The sequence below is a fragment of the Rhinoraja longicauda genome, chromosome 41 (genome assembly GCF_053455715.1).
Source record: "Rhinoraja longicauda isolate Sanriku21f chromosome 41, sRhiLon1.1, whole genome shotgun sequence".
NCBI classification, from domain to species: domain Eukaryota; kingdom Metazoa; phylum Chordata; class Chondrichthyes; order Rajiformes; family Arhynchobatidae; genus Rhinoraja; species Rhinoraja longicauda.
Window position 1 is genome coordinate 2,987,294 of NC_135993.1, and position 18,578 is coordinate 3,005,871.

General features: G+C 50.6%; 1 protein-coding gene across 1 annotated transcript in view; it reads right to left on the bottom strand.

The window, feature by feature from the left end:
* LOC144611702 (ras and Rab interactor 2-like) overlaps nt 1-6,732 on the bottom strand; it is a 33,385-nt gene extending 26,653 nt beyond the window's left edge. The window contains 1 exon segment of the mRNA XM_078430933.1: nt 6,401-6,732. Coding sequence (XP_078287059.1) covers nt 6,401-6,450 — 50 coding nt within the window. The 5' untranslated portion in view covers nt 6,451-6,732.
* Nucleotides 6,733-18,578: the final 11,846 nt, after the last annotated feature.

Sequence of the window (18,578 nt, forward strand, 5' to 3'; positions counted from 1 at the left end):
TCCATGACGGTTTCTCTGTTAGAACGCGAGCAGAGGGCAGCCGTTCGGCCCCTCTATCCTATACCTGCATTCAGGAAGGTCTGTCCGAAGATACTAGAGGAACAAGATAGACCACTCGACCCTGAAAACCGTAGTACGTCACGGCGGCCATTTTAGTAGGCAGAAACTTGCAGAAACATTTAAAAAGAAAAATAACAAAACTCTGTGAGTTGATAGATGAGATATATTCTGCGTTTTAATGGTATCATCACACATACTGTTCCCCCACAACACTGATTACACTGCGAGAGGCGGGTTTTGCTTACTAAAATGGCGGACGTTACTCTCCTTTGCGTACTACACTTCAGTATGGGCGATTTCGATGGTGTGGTCCATCTTGTTCCTCTAGTATCTTAGGGTCTGTCTGAAGAAGGGTCCCGATCCCATTCCCTCCACAGATGCTGTCTGACCAGCTGAGTTACTCCAGCACTTTGGTCTTTGTTCCAAGATTGCAGCCTCTGCAGTTTTTTGTGTCTCCATGGCTAATCTGACTGAGACTTTGAGTCACGATCCTGCCCATCACCCCAAATCCCGCTGAAGACCAAAAATTTACTATTTCCATCTTATTAATAATATATTCAATGATTCATAGTTGTTTCCATCCAAATTTACTGTCTATGATCGTCTCATTCTTTCCTTCTTAATGTCACGTTTTTATCTCCACGTTTATTGACTCAGCAGCCAAGCCCACGTTAGAGATGCCAGCACAAATATTTACTAGGAACATAGAACAGAGCAGCACCGGAATTGGCCCCACAATGATTCTGCCCAAACACGTTGCCAAGTTGAACTAATCTCATCTGTTTCTCTATGCCTTGCACTTCCACGCGCCCATCTTAAAGCCTCTTAAATGCCACTAATATATCTGCCTCCACCATACGGTTGCCAACTTCCTCACTCCCAAATACGGGACAAAGGGTGACGTCACCGCCTCGTGTGACCTCACCCAGCTAGCGGCCACGTGCTCCCGCTCCACCAATGGCGGCCGCCATTGGTGGAGCGGGAGCACGTGGCCGCTGGCTGGGTGAGGTCACGTGGGGGCCGCGCGGGGCGGTGACATCACCCATTGTCCCGTATTCGGGAGTGAGGAAGTTGGCAACCGTACTAATACGGGACAAGGGGAGGTCTTGTGCGGGACAAACTAATTCAGCCCAAAATGTGGGATGTCCCGGCTAATACGGGGCAATTGGCGAACCTACTCCACCATTACCCCAGGCACCCACCACCCCAAATATTTGATTGGTATAGGGTGTCAGGGGTCACGGGGAGAAGGCAGGAGAATGGGGTGGCATCAGCAATAGCTGCCTAGCCAACAGCCTGTCTGTCGTTTCCTTCTTTGTGTTTAAATAGTATGTGTTAAAGGAATGTTTTTTAATGTTGGGGGGTGGGGAGGGGGGAGGACTTGGGGGGAAACTTTCTCTAATCTCGTACCTCGACGGAGATGCGATTTTTTTTCCGTATCGTATCTCCGTCCACACTGGGGCCTAACATCGAGGAGTTGGCGGAACAGGCTCAGGGGACTGTTCAACCTAAGAACACTGAAGAAGTCTGGTCTACCCCAACAGCTGCTGACGACCTTCTACCGCTGCACCATAGAGAGCATCCTAACACATGGCATCCCTGTGTGGTACCTCAGCTGCACGGAGGCAGAGAGGAAAGCTCTTCAGCGGGTAGTCCGTAGAGCTCAGAGGACCATCGGAACACAGCTACCAGCCTTGGAGGGCATCTACAACACACGATGCCTCAGAAAAGCCACCAGCATCCACAAAGACTCTTCACACCCCTGCAACAGTCTGTTGGGGACCTCCACCATCGGGCAGACGATACAAGGCCTTCTACGCCCGCACCTCCAGACTCAGGAACAGCTTCATCCCCAGGGCCATAGCTGCTATGAACCGGTCCTGCTGAGCCGGATGGCCACATCGCACAGTGAACCGGCACAGATCTACTTGCACTTTACTCTGTTTTAAAACTGTTCCAATTTGTTTCATTGGGTTGTTTAAATTAATACTGACTAGCTAATTAATTTATTGCATCGTATGGGAGGCGCATTCCCAATCTCATTGTACCCCTGTACAATGACAATAAAGATATATTGTACTGTATTGGACCCCGTCAGTTCCTGTCTGCTGATAAGCACCCCAACCCCTCCAGGTAAAGGGCTTTGAAATCTAACTCTGGCACACATAATGGTGTCAAATATGTTGTAGTCTTGTGGGTTCAGCGTGCAATGTAGCAACAGGGATAAAGGCGTGAAACAGTAACAAAATAGACGTGACTAATTCTGAGAGGGGAAATGTGCTCTTTAATATGCAGGCTGGTGTGGCGGCTCCCAAAGGTCGGGCCATACTACTGGCCCACCCCTCGAGCCATTTCCTGCAGTTGTAAATGTGCCAGAATTCAGTCGAACCATTACCCCCGAGATAGACACAAAATGCTGGAGCAATTCAGCGGGTCAGGCAGCATCTCTGGAGAGAAGGAATGGGTGACGTTTCGAGTCTCAGACCCTTCTTCAGACCCAAACTTCTCTCTCCAGAGATGCTGCCTGTCCCGCTGAGATACTCCAGCATTTTGTCATAGAGTCATAGAGTCCTACAGCACAGAAAGAGGCCCTTCGGCCCATCGTGTCCGTGCCGCCCGTTACCAAACACAGTCTAATTTTAATCCCATTTTCCCGCATTTGGTCCGTAGCCCTGAATGTTGCAGCATTTCAAGTGCCCATCCAAATGCCTCTTAAACGTTGTGAGTGTTCCCGCCTCCACCACCACCCCAGGCAGTGAGTTCCAGACTCCAACCACCCTCTGGGTGAAAAAGTACTTTCTCACATCCCCCCGAAACCTCCCTCCCCTTACCCTGTATCTATGTCCCCTCGTTGTTGAACCTTCCACCAGTGGAAGAAGTTCCCCGCCATCTACCTTATCCATGCCCCTCATGATCTTGTACACCTCGATCATGTCCCCTCTCAGCCTTCTCTGCTCCAGGGAAAACAACCCCAGTCTGCCCAGTCTCTCCTCATAGCCGAGGCCCTTCATCCCTGGCAGCATCCTGGTGAATCTCCTCTGCACCCTCTCCAAAGCTATCACATCCTTTCTATAATGTGGTGACCAGAACTGTACACAATACTCCAGCTGTGGCCTCACCAGTGTTCTGTACAATGCCATCATTACCCCCCTACTTTTATATTCGATGCCCCGGCTAATGAAGGCCAGTAACCCATATGCCTTTTTAACCACCCTGTCCACCTGTCCTGCTGCCTTCAAGGACTTGTGTACCTGTACTCCAAGGTCCCTCTGTACCCCTGTCTTCCCTAGGGTCCTTCCATTCATGGTGTACTCCCTCTCCAAGTTATTTCTGCCAAAGTGCATCACCTCGCACTTTTCAGGATTAAATTCTGATTAGATTTGTGTCTATTTTCAGTGTAAAACCAGCCGCTGTAGTTCCTTCCTACACAAACCATGGCTCCCTTTCCTTAAACCGCTGCCTGCTCAACAAAAGGTATCTGGTTAGAAACAAATCAGAACTGCTTGAAAGATCTGGATGGAGCGGATGCGGGGAGGACGTTTCCTCTAGTGGGAGAGACTGGGACCAGAGGCCACAGCTTCTGTAAAAAAGGATGTCTCTTTAGAAACGGGATGAGGAGGAGTTTCTTTAGTCAAAGGGTGGTGAATCTGTGGAATTCATTGCCACAGACGGCTGTGGAGGCCAAGTCAGTGGATATTTTTAAGGAGGAGATTGGCAGATTCTTGATTAGTGCGGGTGTCAGGGGTTATGGGGAGAAGGCAAGAAAATGGGGTTGAGAGGGAAAGATAAATCAGCCATGAATGAATGGCGGAGTAGACCTGAGGGGCCGAATGGCCTAATGCTGCTACTAGAACTTATGAATTGCATTTGTATAGCAGTCCCAAGACATCCCAATGATGTCCGTTCTTAAGTGCGGTCTCTGTGGTAATATAAAAATGTGGTAATCAATTTACACACTGCAAGCTCCTACAAACACAAGGACCGTGAGGGGAGTGGAATCCAGTCTGCCGATCTCAGCCCCCAACTCCATTAGCCCAGACTCCCAACCTCCCATCACCTGATGGAGCCTCCAATGTTGGGGGAGTCCAGAACAAGGGGCTACAGTTTAAAAATAAGGGGTAGGCCATTTAGAACTGAGATGAGGAAAAACTTTTTCAGTCAGAGAGTTGTGAATCTGTGGAATTCTCTGCCTCAGAAGGCAGTGGAGGCCAATTCTCTGAATGCATTCAAGAGAGAGCTAGATAGAGCTCTTAAGGATAGCGGAGTCAGGGGGTATGGGGAGAAGGCAGGAACGGGGTACTGATTGAGAATGATCAGCCATGATCACATTGAATGGTGGTGCTGGCTCGAAGGTCCGAATGGCCTCCTGCACCTATTGTCTATTGTCTATTGTTCATTGTCTAAGCAAACATGAAAGTCATAAGGTTATAAGTAATAGGAACAGAATTAGGCCATTCAGCCCATCAAGTCTACTCCTCCATTCAATCATGGCTGATCTATCTCTCCCTCCTAACCCCATTCTCCTGCCTTCTCCTCGTAACCCCTGACACCCGCACTGATCAAGAATCTATCTATCTCTGCTTTAAAAATATCCACAGACTTGGCCTCCATGGCAAAGAATTCCACAGATTCACCACTCCTCTGACTAAAGAAATTCCTCCTCATCTCCTTCCTAAAGGAATGTCCTTTAATTCTGAGGCTGTGACCTCCAGTCCTAGACTCTCCCACTGGTGGAAACATCCTCTCCACACCCACCCTATCCAGGCCGCTCACTATTCATGTAGGAAGGAACTGCAGATGCTGGTTTATACCGAAGAAAGACACGAAATGCTGGAGGAACTCAGTGGGTCAGGCAACATCTCTGGAGGAAAAGGAATAGGTGACATTTCGGGTCGGACTTAAAGATAGAGAAGGCCAGAACAAAACAGGACCAGCAACAGGTGACGTCAGGAAGGGTGGAGTCCATAACTGTGAGCAGGGAAGATGCACTGACAACAGGGATACAAGAATTGCAAAACACAAAAAAGAAAACGTTTTCACTCAGAGAGCTGTGGAATTCTCTGCCCCAGAAGGCAGTGGAGGCCAATTCTCAGAATGCTTTCAAGGGAGAGCTAGATAGAGCTCTTAAGGATAGTGGAGTCAGGGGGTATGGGGAGAAGGCAGGAGAATGGGGTTAGGAGGGAGAGATAGATCAGCCATGATTGAATGGAGGAGTAGACTTGATGGGCTGAATGGCCTAATTCTGTTCCTATTACTTATAACCTTATGACTTTCATGTTTGCTTAGACAATGAACAATAGACAATAGACAATAGGTGCAGGAGGAGGCCATTCGGACCTTCGAGCCAGCACCACCATTCAATGTGATCATGGCTGATCATTCTCAATCAGTACCCCGTTCCTGCCTTCTCTCCATACCCCCTGACTCCGCTATCCTTAAGAGCTCTATCCAGCTCTCTCTTGAATGCATTCAGGGAATTGGCCTCCACTGTCTTCTGAGGCAGAGAATTCCACAGATTCACTACTCTCTGACTGAGAGAGTTTTTCCTCATCTCAGTTCTAAATGGCCTACCCCTTATTCTTAAACTGTGGCCCCTGGTTCTGGACTCCCCCAACATTAGAGGCTCCATCAGGTGATGGGAGGTTGGGGTTGGGAGTCTAGGCTAATGGAGTTGGGGGCTGAGATCGGCAGACTGGATTCCACTCCCCTCACGGTCCTTGTGTTTGTCGGAGCTTGCAGTGTGTAAATTGATTACCACATTTTTATATTACCACAGAGACCGCACTTAAGAACATACATCATTGGGATGTCTTGGGACTGCTATACAAATGCAATTCATAAGTTCTAGTAGCAGCATTAGGCCATTCGGCCCCTCAGGTCTACTCCGCCATTCATTCATGGCTGATTTATCTTTCCTATCTAACGGGATACTGATTGTGGATGATCAGCCATGATCACATTGAATGGCAGTGCTGGCTCGAAGGGCTGAATGGCCTCCTCCTGCACCTATTGTCTATTGTCTATAAATGCAAGGGACACATGAAAGGGTCTCGTGAGATATAAGCAGGAAAGGCCTTTCCACTTGTAAGGCAGTACCTCAGAAATCCAACAGGAAATTCCGGAGAAATCCCTCTCCTGGGAGGTGGGGGGGATGTGGAATGGTTGGTGTGGACAAGAGAGTCACATTCATCCCTAGATCCCAACTTTGACCGAGAAGGGATAAGACGATAGGAAGAATTTGTGATGTGGGGTAGAAAGATCCTGCTGGGCAGAATGGCCTGACTCCATGCTACAAATTCAACACAGTTCCAAGGATAGAGAGGAAAGTTTGGACAGGTACCTCATTTGTTCCTGGGAGTTTGTCGTGTCCAGGATTGACGTTCTCAGCATTTTCTTGGTCAGCCCGATCTCCTAGTCAGAGAGGTGGCTTCTTGGCCAGGCCATTCTGTGCGCAAGTCCCTCCTGTTCTTGCGCGCACTGACACACACACACACACACACACACACAACCAGCCAGCCACCACGGGGGGAAGGGGTGAAATCTCGGCCAAAACCTTCCAGCCCGTCAAAAGAGGTCGATAATCCGAGGGTTAGCCAAAAAAGGTCGCGGATCAGTGAGCAGGAACCGTTCGTGAGTCGGGGCCTCAAGACTGATTGCCGCAAAGGATCTGGTTTGCTTCCGGAGCTGCTTTCTCTCTGCTGATGATCCACCCAGGGGGCCTGGGTCTTGTTGTGAGATCGAGCGAGTTGGGTTTTAAGAGCTCACGGGCGAAACCGCAGCACGAATGTGGTTACCACTTCCCATGCTCTGACTGACACTCAGTTTCCTCAGCCAACAGGCGAGCAGAGCGGACAGCCAAGCCGGTCTGACCCAGTTTAAAGTCGGTTTCAGTTGGGCTTGCAAGTAAAGGGTCGGCAACTTCCTCACCCCCCAAAAATACGGTACAAAGACTGGAGCGGCTAGGCTTGTATACACTGGAATTTAGAAGGATGAGAGGGGATCTTGTCGAAACGTGTAAGATTATTAAGGGGTTGGACACGTAAGAGGCAGGAAACATGTTCCCAATGTTGGGGGAGTCCAGAACAAGGGGCCACACACAGTTTAAGAATAAGGGGTCGGCCATTTCGAACGGAGATGAGGAAAAACTTTTTCAGTCAGAGAGTTGTGAATCTGTGGAATTCTCTGCCTCAGACGGCAGTGGAGGCCAATTCTCTGAATGCATTCAAGAGAGAGCTGGATAGAGCTCTTAAGGATAGCGGAGTCAGGGGGTACGGGGAGAAGGCAGGAACGGGGTACTGATTGAGAATGATCAGCCATGATCACATTGAATGGCGGTGGTGGCTCGAAGGGCCGAATGGCCTCCTCCTGCACCTATTGTCTATTGTCTATAAAGTTGGTTTCAGTTTGGGCTTCCAGTAAGGGGTTGCCAACTTCCTCACCCCCCAAAATACAGGACAAAGGGTGACATCACCCGTCCCCCGTGACCTCACCCAGCCAGCGGCCACGTGCTCCCGCTCCACCAATGGCGGCTGCCATTGGTGGAGCGGGAGCACGTGGCCGCTGGCTGGGTGAGGTCACGTGGGGCGCGGGGCGGTGACGTCACCCTTATTTGGGAGCAAGGAAGTTGGCAACCCTACTAAAACGGGACAAGGGCGGTCCCGTACGGGACAAACCGATTCAACTCAAAATACGGGATGTCCCGGCTAATACGGGACGGTTGGCAACCCTGGTTTCCAAGCAATACTTAAGCCCCTGCTCCTCAAAGACATGCAGCCTTCTCTTTGAGCTGGGGAGAGATCTCAAACCCTCCCTCATGATTCAGGATCATGAACCTGTGACTGTTCTTTCCTTCATTTCCCCTCCCTCCAGTCTCCATTTCTTTTCTTCCTCTTCCTCTTCCTCTTCCTCTTCCTCTTCCTCTTCCTCTCCCTCTCCCTCTCCCTCTCTCTCTCTCTCTCTCTCTCTCTCTCTCTCTCTCTCTCTCTCTCTCTCTCTCTCTCTCTCTCTCTCTCTCTCTCTCTCTCTCTCTCTCTCTCTCTCTATCTATCTCTCTCTATCTATCTCTCTCTATCTCTCTCTAATCTCCAAACCCTCTCTCCCTACAATTCCCAATCCCCCTCTCTCCCTATAATCCCCAGTCCCTCCCCCCCTCTCTCTCTCTCTCCCTCTCTCTCTCTCTCTCTCTCTCTCTCTCTCTCTCTCTCTCTCTCTCTCTCTCTCTCTCTCTCTATCTCTCTCCTCCCACCCCTGCCACCTCAATTCAGCTGAGATCAGTTCAGTTATTGTCACGTGTACCGAGGTACAGTGAAAAGCTTTTGTTGCGTGCTAACCAGTCAGCAGAAAGACAACACCCGATTACAATCGATGCATTTACATTGTGCAGATACATGATAAGGGAATAACGTTTAGTGCAAGGTAAAGCCAGCAAAGTCCGATCAAGGATAGTCCGAGGGTCACCAATGAGATAGATTGTAGGTCAGCACCCCTTCACTCACATCCTCACTCTCTCTCTCTCTCTCTCTCTCTCTCTCTCTCTCTCTCTCTCTCTCTCTCTCTCTCTCTCTCTCTCTCTCTCTCTCTCTCTCCTCCTCCTCCCCCTCCCCTCCCTCCTCCCCATCACCCTCCACTGCACGATCATGGTCTATATTTAACGGACATTCGCATGATTCATCACACTCGAAAGTTACAGAACCACAGAGCAGGCAGCTTGCAAGTCTTCCTGCGAAACAGAAAGTTGAAGGCAGGCAGGGTAGAGGAAAAATGGTTGACAAATACCCACAGAAGTCCTGCGAGCGGAAAGAATGTAATAGAACGTCTTAGTCAAGTGAAGGGATCAAAACACAGCGAGCCGAACAGTGGAGGAGGTGGAAAATAAAAGAAGGTGGCAGGGAGGGCTCGTCCAGTACAAATACATCCCATGTTAACCACACACAAGTTCTTGCCCTGAGTCATATCATATCATATCATATCATATATCTACAGCCGGAAACAGGCCTTTTCGGCCCTCCAAGTCCGTGCCGCCCAGTGATCCCCGTACATTAACACTATCCTACACCCACTAGGGACAATTTTTGCATTTACCCAGCCAATTAACCTACATACCTGTACGTCTTTGGAGTGTGGGAGGAAACCGAAGATCTCGGAGAAAACCCACGCAGGTCACGGGGAGAACGTACAAACTCCTTACAGTGCAGCACCCGTAGTCAGGATCGAACCTGAGTCTCCGGCGCTGCATTCGCTGTAAAGCAGCAACTCTACCGCTGCGCCACCGTGCCGCCCTAATTGAGGTGGATTGTGACTAGGGTTGCCAACTGACTTAGACGAAGGGATTAAAAGTACCATTAGCAAATTTGCAGATGATACTAAGTTGGGGAGTAGTGTGAATTGTGAGGAAGATGCAATAAGGCTGCAGGGTGACTTGGACAGGTTGTGTGAGTGGGCGGATACATGGCAGATGCAGTTTAATGTAGATAAGTGTGAGGTTATTCACTTTGGAAGCAAGAATAGAAAGGCAGATTATTATCTGAATGGTGTCAAGTTAGGAGGAGGGGGAGTTCAACGAGATCTGGGTGTCCTAGTGCATCAGTCAATGAAAGGAAGCATGCAGGTACAGCAGGCAGTGAAGAAAGCCAATGGAATGTTGGCCTTCGTAACAAGAGGAGTTGAGTATAGGAGCAAAGAGGTCCTTCTACAGTTGTACCGGGCCCTGGTGAGACCGCACCTGGAGTACTGTGTGCAGTTTTGGTCTCCAAATTTGAGGAAGGATATTCTTGCTATGGAGGGCGTGCAGCGTAGGTTCACTAGGTTAATTCCCGGAATGGCGGGACTGTCGTATGTTGAAAGGCTGGAGCGATTGGGCTTGTATACACTGGAATTTAGAAGGATGAGGGGGATCTTATTGAAACATATAAGATAATTAGGGGATTGGACACATTAGAGGCAGATAACATGTTCCCAATGTTGGGGGAGTCCAGAACAAGGGGCCACAGTTTAAGAATAAGGGGTAGGCCATTTAGAACGGAGATGAGGAAGAACTTTTTCAGTCAGAGGGTGGTGAAGGTGTGGAATTCTCTGCCTCAGAAGGCAGTGGAGGCCAGTTCGTTGGATGCTTTCAAGAGAGAGCTGGATAGAGCTCTTAAGGATAGCGGAGTTAGGGGGTATGGGGAGAAGGCAGGAACGGGGTACTGATTGAGAGTGATCAGCCATGATCGCATTGAATGGCGGTGCTGGCTCGAAGGGCTGAATGGCCTACTCCTGCACCTATTGTCTATTGTCTATTGTCTATTGTCCCATATTAGCCGGGACATCCCGTATTTTGGGCTAAAAAATCCCCCTCGTTCTCACCTTCCACCCCACCAGCCAGCGGATCCAACAAATCATCCACCAACATTTCCGTCACCTACAACGGGACCCCACCACTGGCCATATCTTCCCATCCCCTCCCCTCTCTGCGTTCCGCAGAGACCGTTCCCTCCGTAACTCCCTGGTCCACTCGTCCCTTCCTACCCTAACCACCCCAACCCCGGGCACTTTTCCCTGTAACCGCACGAGATGCAACACCTGTCCCTTTACCCTCCCCCCTCAACTCCATCCAAGGACCCAAACAGTCTTTCCAGGTGAGACAAAGGTTCACCTGCACCTCCTCCAACCTCATCTATTGCATCCGCTGCTCTAGATGTCAACTTATTTACATCGGCGAAACCAAGCGCAGGCTCGGCGATCGCTTCGCTCAACACCTGCGCTCGGTCCGCGTTGGCCAAACTGATCTCCCGGTGGCTGAGCACTTCAACTCCCCCTCCCATTCCCAGTCTGACCTTTCTGTCATGGGCCTCCTCCAGTGCCATAGTGAGGCCCACCGGAAATTGGAGGAACAGCACCTCATATTTCGCCTGGGCAGTTTGCAACCCAGTGGTATGAACATTGACTTCTCCAACTTTAGATAGTTCCTCTGTCCCTCTCTTCCCCTCCTCCTTCCCAGATCTCCCTCTATCTTCCTGTCTCCACCTATATCCTTCCTTTGTCCCGCCCCACTGACATCAGTCTGAAGAAGGGTCTCGACCCGAAACGTCACCCATTCCTTCTCTCCCGAGATGCTGCCTGACCTGCTGAGTTACTCCAGCATTTTGTGAATAAATACCTTCGATTTGTACCAGCATCTGCAGTTATCTTCTTATACTATTTGTCCCGTACGGGACCGCCCTTGTCCCCGTATTAGTAGGGTTGCCAACTTCCTCACTCCCAAATAAGGGACAAAGGGTGACGTCACCGCCCCGCGCCCCACGTGACCTCACCCAGCCAGCAGCCACGTGCTCCCGCTCCACCAATGGCTGCCCGCTGGTTGCCCAGTTGGAGATGTGGAGGGAATGATGGGATTATTGGGAGGACGTGCACCCAAGATCAGGGTTGAACTGAGGTCTCCAGTGGTGAGAGGCCGCATCTTTTTAAATGCCCCCTTAGTTCAGGCCTAAGCAGGCCGGTGTAATTAATGCTGGTATCACCAGTGATGCCCACATCCATGAACAAATAAATAGATTCGAATCCTATCATCCTGCAAAGGAGTTCCAGTTGTGGAATTATTTTACGGACGTTTCAGAGCTGATGTTATTCGGAATATTTCACTGAAGGTTGGCATCTTCTGCCTTCCTTCCCCAGAGGGCTACCAGAGCATTAACACAGCGCTAATGATTTGTCATCAAACACATCGAAGGTGGCCTCTTCCTATCAGAATTACCCGCGTTCCTTGTGCGTGTTAATTGGGTCGGTGCTAATTCAGAAGCTCGTGCATCGTTCAGGATTCAGGAGGCACCAGGAGAGAGAGAGAGGCTGGGGCAGAAGCAGCCTCGATTCCTGGTCTTCCCGAGCTCCGTTCTTGCGGGCATTTTGCATTCGTTGCTGGAGGGCGTTTCCCATCGAGATGCCCAGAGGGTTTTTGGTCAGAAGGAAGAGGAGGACACTGTCACGCAGGCCGACAGGGAGACGAGTCATGGGGTACGAGAGTGGTCCTTATCCATGGCCCTTGGTGGATGGGTGCGGCGTGTGGAATGAGGATCGTGGACCAGGACAAAAAGAGGGGGGAGGCACAGGGAGGTTCTGGAGCCAAAATGCTTCCTTCGATGGATCCCCAGTGCCAGATGAAGAGGCTCAGCCTGACACTGGAGCCCTGGCCACGGAGATGGAGGCATCTCCAACCCTTGACACAGTTCAGTCGACGATAAAGGCAACTCCCCCTGAGGCATTGGGACAGAGGATCGTGGACTCGTTTGAGGAGGAACCGGGTTTTGTGGGGAGGCAAGCTAAAGTGGCCATCCCTGTGACGCTGAGCGATAAGGACCGCGCAAAGGAGAAAGGGAGACGGAGCTGTGATGTTCTAGGGGCGTTTATCTGCCGGCTGTGTGGCGAGGAATACCCTGACTGCTTCGCCCTTGCCCGGCACAAGTGCCCTGGAATAGTCCAGGTGGAGCACCGGTGCCCGGACTGCGGCAAGGTCTTCGGCCACCTGGCCAACCTCGCCTCCCACCGCCGGTGGCACCAGCCCCTCGGCATCGCCAACAACCACGGCAGGAAGAGGGAAGCCCTCCGGAGCCCAAACAAGCGGAGATCAATAGACACACCGAGCCCTAACCCACCCCCGGCTCAGATGGAAGGGGACTCGCAGGTCCATCAAGGCAGCGGCCATGAGCTGGAACCAATGGGAACGTTTGGGCGCGCTGCCTTGATGTATTGGATGGACAGCAATCTCCATTCTGGATGCTTCAGGGGTCTTGTGTGCCCGCTGGTTGCCCAGTGGGCATCGGGACCCGAGGCCTCCCCTTGCCTGTGCCAGGCTAGTGAGATCCATGGGATCAATGTTTCTCAGTGCATGCTGGAGGCCATGGCTTGCAGGTGCTGCCTCTATGGAGCACCTGTAGCATCGGGCCAGGTGAGACAACCTGTGCCAGCAGACAACAGGCAGGTGGTGCTCCAGCTACAGGAGAGGCCGGACTGTTAAATGTACAAGGTACTTGATCAGTGCCTCATCTCCATTAGGCTGAAGATGATGGGGATGTATGTGCTTGTGATCACCTCAATTTGTTGCATTGGATTTTTCTCATCGAGCGTCTGGTTTTCTTTGCCATTAATCTGACCGTAAGCTAGAATAACCGATCATTTATCGTGGAGATATTTGTTACGCTGTTGTGCTGAACGTGTCCGTAAAGTTGCGGCAAATAAGAATTTCATTGTTCTGGTTCCCAGTGCATTTGTCACTTAAACGGGCGGTCACGGTGGCACAGCGGTAGAGTTGCTGCCTCACAGCGCCGGAGACCCGGGTTCGATCCCGACTACGGGCGCCGTCTGTACGGAGTTTGCACGCTCTCCCCGTGACCTGCGTGGGTTTTCTCCGAGATCTTCGGTTTCCTCCCACACTCCAAAGACGTACAGGTCTGTAGGTTAATTGACTGGGTAAATGTAAAAATTGTCTCTAGTATGTGTAGGATAGTGTTAATGTGCGGGGATCGCTGGGCGGCGCGGACTCGGTTGGCCGAAGGGCCTGTTTCCGCGCTGCATCTCTAATTCTAAAAAAAATATCTAATACTCTAAATCTAAAATCTAAAGTATAAAAAAATCTAAAACCACACATGTATACGATCGGTACAGTTGCTGCCTCACAGCGCCAGAGACAAGGGTTCAATCCCGACCACGGGATGCTGTCTGTACGGAGTTTGTACGTTCTCCCCATGACCCGCGTGGGATTTCTCCAGGATCTCCGGTTTCCTCCCACACTCCAAAGACGTGCAGGTCTGTAGGCTAATTGGCTTGGTAAAATTGTAAAATGTCCCTAGTGTGTGTGTGTGTGTAGGATGGCGTTGGTGTGCGGGGATCGCTGGTCGGCGTGGACTCGGTGGGCAGAAGGGCCGGTTTCCACGCTGTACCTCTAAACTAAAAAGACACCAGAGAGATCTTGCTCCCACTTGAAATACTAGGATCCATTTTGCATCCATTTGGGAGACCAATACACTCTACTTTCAGTAGAGCATCAGACTTAAGTGTCTGGAGCCTCTTGACCCGAGGTATTTAAGGCAAGACCATAAAGAGACAGGGAGTTCAGGGATTAAGGACACTGTGCAGGCAGATGGCATTGTGCAGCAAATGCCCTGTTTCTGTACAGGCTTGAAGGGCCGAATGGCCTACTCCTGCACCTACTTTCTATGTACTGTGCTGCTTCATGTTCTATCTTTAGTTTAGTTCAGAGATACAGCGCAGAAACATCGGCCATCGTCCGCACCAATCAGCAATCCTCTTACACTAGTACCATCCCTACACACACTGGGGACCATTTACACCAAAGCCAAATTAACTTACAAACCTGTCCGTCTTCGAAGGGGAAATAGATTTAATAAGAGGTAGCTTTTTCACACAAAGGGTGGTGGGTGTATGGAACAAGCTGCCAGGAGGGTCTCGACCCGAAACGTCGCCCATTCCTTCTCGCCTGAGATGCTGCCTGACCTGCTGAGTTACTCCAGCATTTTGTGAATAAGCTGCCAGAGGAGGTAGTTGAGGCTGGGACTATCCCAACGTTTAAGAAACAGCTAGACAGGTACATGGATAGGACGGGTTTGGTGGGATATGGACCAGACGCGGGCAGATGGGACTAGTGTAGCTGTGGCATGTTGGCCGGTGTGGGCAAGCTGGGCCGAAGGGCCTGTTTCCACGCTGTATCACTCCATGACTCTAAGAGTCCTGAACTGAAAAGTCACCTATCCATGCTCTCCAGAGATGCTGCCTGACCTGCTGAGTTACTCCAGCACTCTGTGAAACGTCACCTATCCATGTTCTCCACAGATGCTGCCTGACCCGCTGAGTTACTCCAGCACTCTGTGAAACGTCACCTCTCCATGTTCTCCAGAGACGCTGCCTGACCCGCTGAGTTACTCCAGCACTTTGGGTCTTCTTCTGCCACTGACTTTCTCTGGAAGATTTAGAGAGAAGGGGTCTATCCCTTTAAGGTGCAGGTGCTGTGCCAGTAGTTTTTGTAAATGTTAACACGCCTAATGAACTAGACAGTCACAGCAGTTCTCTGATAACAGGCTATGTTATCAGAGGGTGTTTGACACACAGATCAATTATCAGCTTTCCGCTCCATTGCTGAAAGTGTGCAGCGTTGCTATTTCCTACCCTGGCAGGTTACAGAACACAAGCATGCTGAGATTCGTGTCGAGCTTCACAGGAAATGAACAAGAAGATATTTGCAGCCACACATACTTCTTTCATGTTAAATTGAAAGGTTAAGCAGTGTTAAAATTATTCACTGTTCTCTCTCTGTTTTGCTATAAAACCAGCGAAGTAAGTATTTAAACAGTAGCGTGCAGATGCATTTGCTATTGAAAAATGGAAGTGAGAGAGGAAAAGACCACAAATTAGGAAAAATTAACTTCCTCAATTGTTCTCTGGTTGCTGTCTCTTGCACAGGCCTGATTTTAACCTCAATTGGTAGCTATGCATTAATCTCTACAGTTCCCCCTCCCAAAATCTCTCTGCCCCCCAACCTCTCTCTAAAGCATTAATTGTATCAAGAAAAGTCACCCATTCCTTCTCTCCAGAGATGTTGCCAGTCCCCGCTGAGTTACCCCCCCCATTTTGTTTCTATCTTCGGCATAAACCAGCATCTCCAGTTCCTTCTTACACACTGTGGAACAGCATCCCTCTCCCCATCAGAACTGCCCCCTCCATCGACTCCTTTAAGTCCAGGCTCAAAACCTATTTCTACTCCCTAGCGTTTGAGGCTCATTGAGGAGGCGCTGTGAACTGTTTGCGTGCTACTACTGTATGTTTCATTTTTTTTCCATTGGAACCTAATCAGATGTACAGCACTTTGATCAACGTGGGTTGTTTTTAAATGTGCTGTACAAATAAAATTGACTTGACTTGACTTGACATTTTGACCGCTCCACTGCAAAATCTCCTCCAGGAACGCCTACTTCGAAAACGTTCTCCTCCTCTCTCCTACGAGAGTTTTCTCTAGGTTCCCTCTCCCCTTGACTCTCAGTCTGAAGAAGGGTCTCGACCCGAAACGTCACCCATTCCTTCTCCCCAGAGATGTTGCCTGTCCCGCTGAGTTACTCCAGCATTCTGTGTCTATCTTCGGTGGCGGGTTCAAGTACATCTCCAGACACTTAAGTCTGATGCTCTACTTTTCCTCTTTTCCTCTACAGACGAGGCATTGAACAGAAATCCTCTCCCAAATGGATGCAAAATGGATCCTAGTATTTCAAGTGGGAGCAAGATCTCTCTGGTGTCTTTTTAGATTTAGAGATACAGCGTGGAAACAGGCCCTTCTGCCCACTGCGTCCGTGCCGACCAGCGATCCCTGCACACTAACACTGTCCTACACCCACTAGGGACAATTTCTACATTTATACCAAACCAATTAACTTACAAACCTGTACGTCTTTGGAGTGTGGGAGGAAACCGAAGATCTCGGAGAAAACCCACGCAGGTCGCGGGGAGAACGTACAAACTCCGTACAGACAGCACCCGTAGTCGGGATCGAACCCGGGTCTCTGGCGCTGTGAGGCAGCAACTGTACCGATCGTATACATGTGTGGTATTAGATATTTTTTTTAGAATTAGAGATACAGCGCAGAAACAGGCCCTTCAGCCAACCGAGTCCACGCCGCCCAGCGATCCCCGCACACTAACACTATCCTACACACACTAGGGACAATTTCTACATTTATACCAAACCAATTAACCTACAAACCTGCACGTCTTTGGAGTGTGGGAGGAAACCGAAGATCTCGGAGAAAACCCACGCAGGTCGCGGGGAGAACGTACAAACTCCGTACAGACGGCGCCCGTAGTCAGGATTAAACCCGGGTCTCCGGCGCTGCATTCGCTGTAAGGCAGCAACTCGACCGCTGCGCCACCATGCTGCACTGTGCACCAACCCAATATTAGCTATGAATAAATATTAATAAATAAACATTTGGTCAGTATCACATTTCTGTTTGTGGGAGCCCACTCTGCACAAGATGGCCGCCGTGGTTCCTACACTACAACACTTCCTAAAATTGCTTCACTGGGAGTGAGGTGTACTGAAACATTCCAAGATTGTGATAGACATAGTAGAAATAAAAGTCCATTCTAGGTTTGATCCTCGGGTGCTGTCTATGTGGAGTTTGCACGTTCTCCCTCTGACCACGTGGGTTTCCCCTGGGCTCTGTGATTAGGGGTGCCAACTTCCTCACTCCCAAATAAGGGACAAGGTGATGTCACCGCCCCACGCCCCACATGACCTCACCCAGCCAGCGGCCACGTGCTCCCGCTCCACCAATGGCGGCCGCCTGGGCCGGGAGGCGAGTTGCTACCCAACCTCCGTTAGATGGCGCCCGGGCCTCCGGGCCTCCACTGTCCGGAACTACAGTGTCCGGGCCTATAGTGTCCGGGCCTATACACTTGTACAGGCTTGTATACACTGGAATTTAGAAGGATGAGAGGGGATCTTATCGAAATGTATAAGATTATTAAGAGGTTGGACACGTTAGAGGCAGGAAACATGTTCCCAATGTTGGGGGAGTCCAGAACCAGGGGCCACTGTTTAAGAATTAGGGGTAGGCCATTTAGAACAGAGATGAGGAAAAACTTTTTCAGTCAGAGAGTTGTGAATCTGTGGAATTCTCTGCCTCAGAAGGCAGTGGAGGCCAATTCTCTGAATGCATTCAAGAGAGAGCTAGATGGAGCTCTTAAGGATAGCGGAGTCAGGGGTATGGGGAGAAGGCAGGAACGGGGTACTGATTGAGAATGATCAGCTATGATCACATTGAATGGTGGTGCTGGCTCGAAGGGCTGAATGGCCTACTCCTGCACCTATTGTCTATTGTCTATTATCTACCGTGTCTGGGCCTACAGTGTCCGGGCCTACAGTGTCCGGGGCCTACAGTGTCCGGGCCTACAGTGTCCGGGCCTACAGTGTCCGGGGCCTACAGTGTCCGGGGCCTACAGTGTCCGGGGCCTACAGTGTCCGGGGCCTACAGTGTCCGGGGCCTACAGTGTCCGGGGCCTACAGTGTCCGGGGCCTACAGTGTCCGGGGCCTACAGTGTCCGGGGCCTACAGTGTCCGGGGCCTACAGTGTCCGGGGCCTACAGTGTCCGGGGCCTACAGTGTCCGGGGCCTACAGTGTCCGGGGCCTACAGTGTCCGGGGCCTACAGTGTCCGGGGCCTACAGTGTCCGGGGCCTACAGTGTCCGGGGCCTACAGTGTCCGGGCCTACAGTGTCCGGGCCTACAGTGTCCGGGACTACAGTGTCCGGGCCTACAGCACCCCCCATGGGCCTAATACGGGACAAGGGCGGTCCCGTACGGGACAAACTAATTCACCCCAAAATACGGGATGTCCCGGCTAATACGGGACAGTTGGCAACCCTAGGTGTGATTATCCTCCCACACGGTCACGGGGAGAAGGTACAAACTCCATACAGACAGCGCCCATAGTCAGGATGGAACCCGGGTCTCTGGCGCTGTGAGGCAGCAGCTCTACCCGC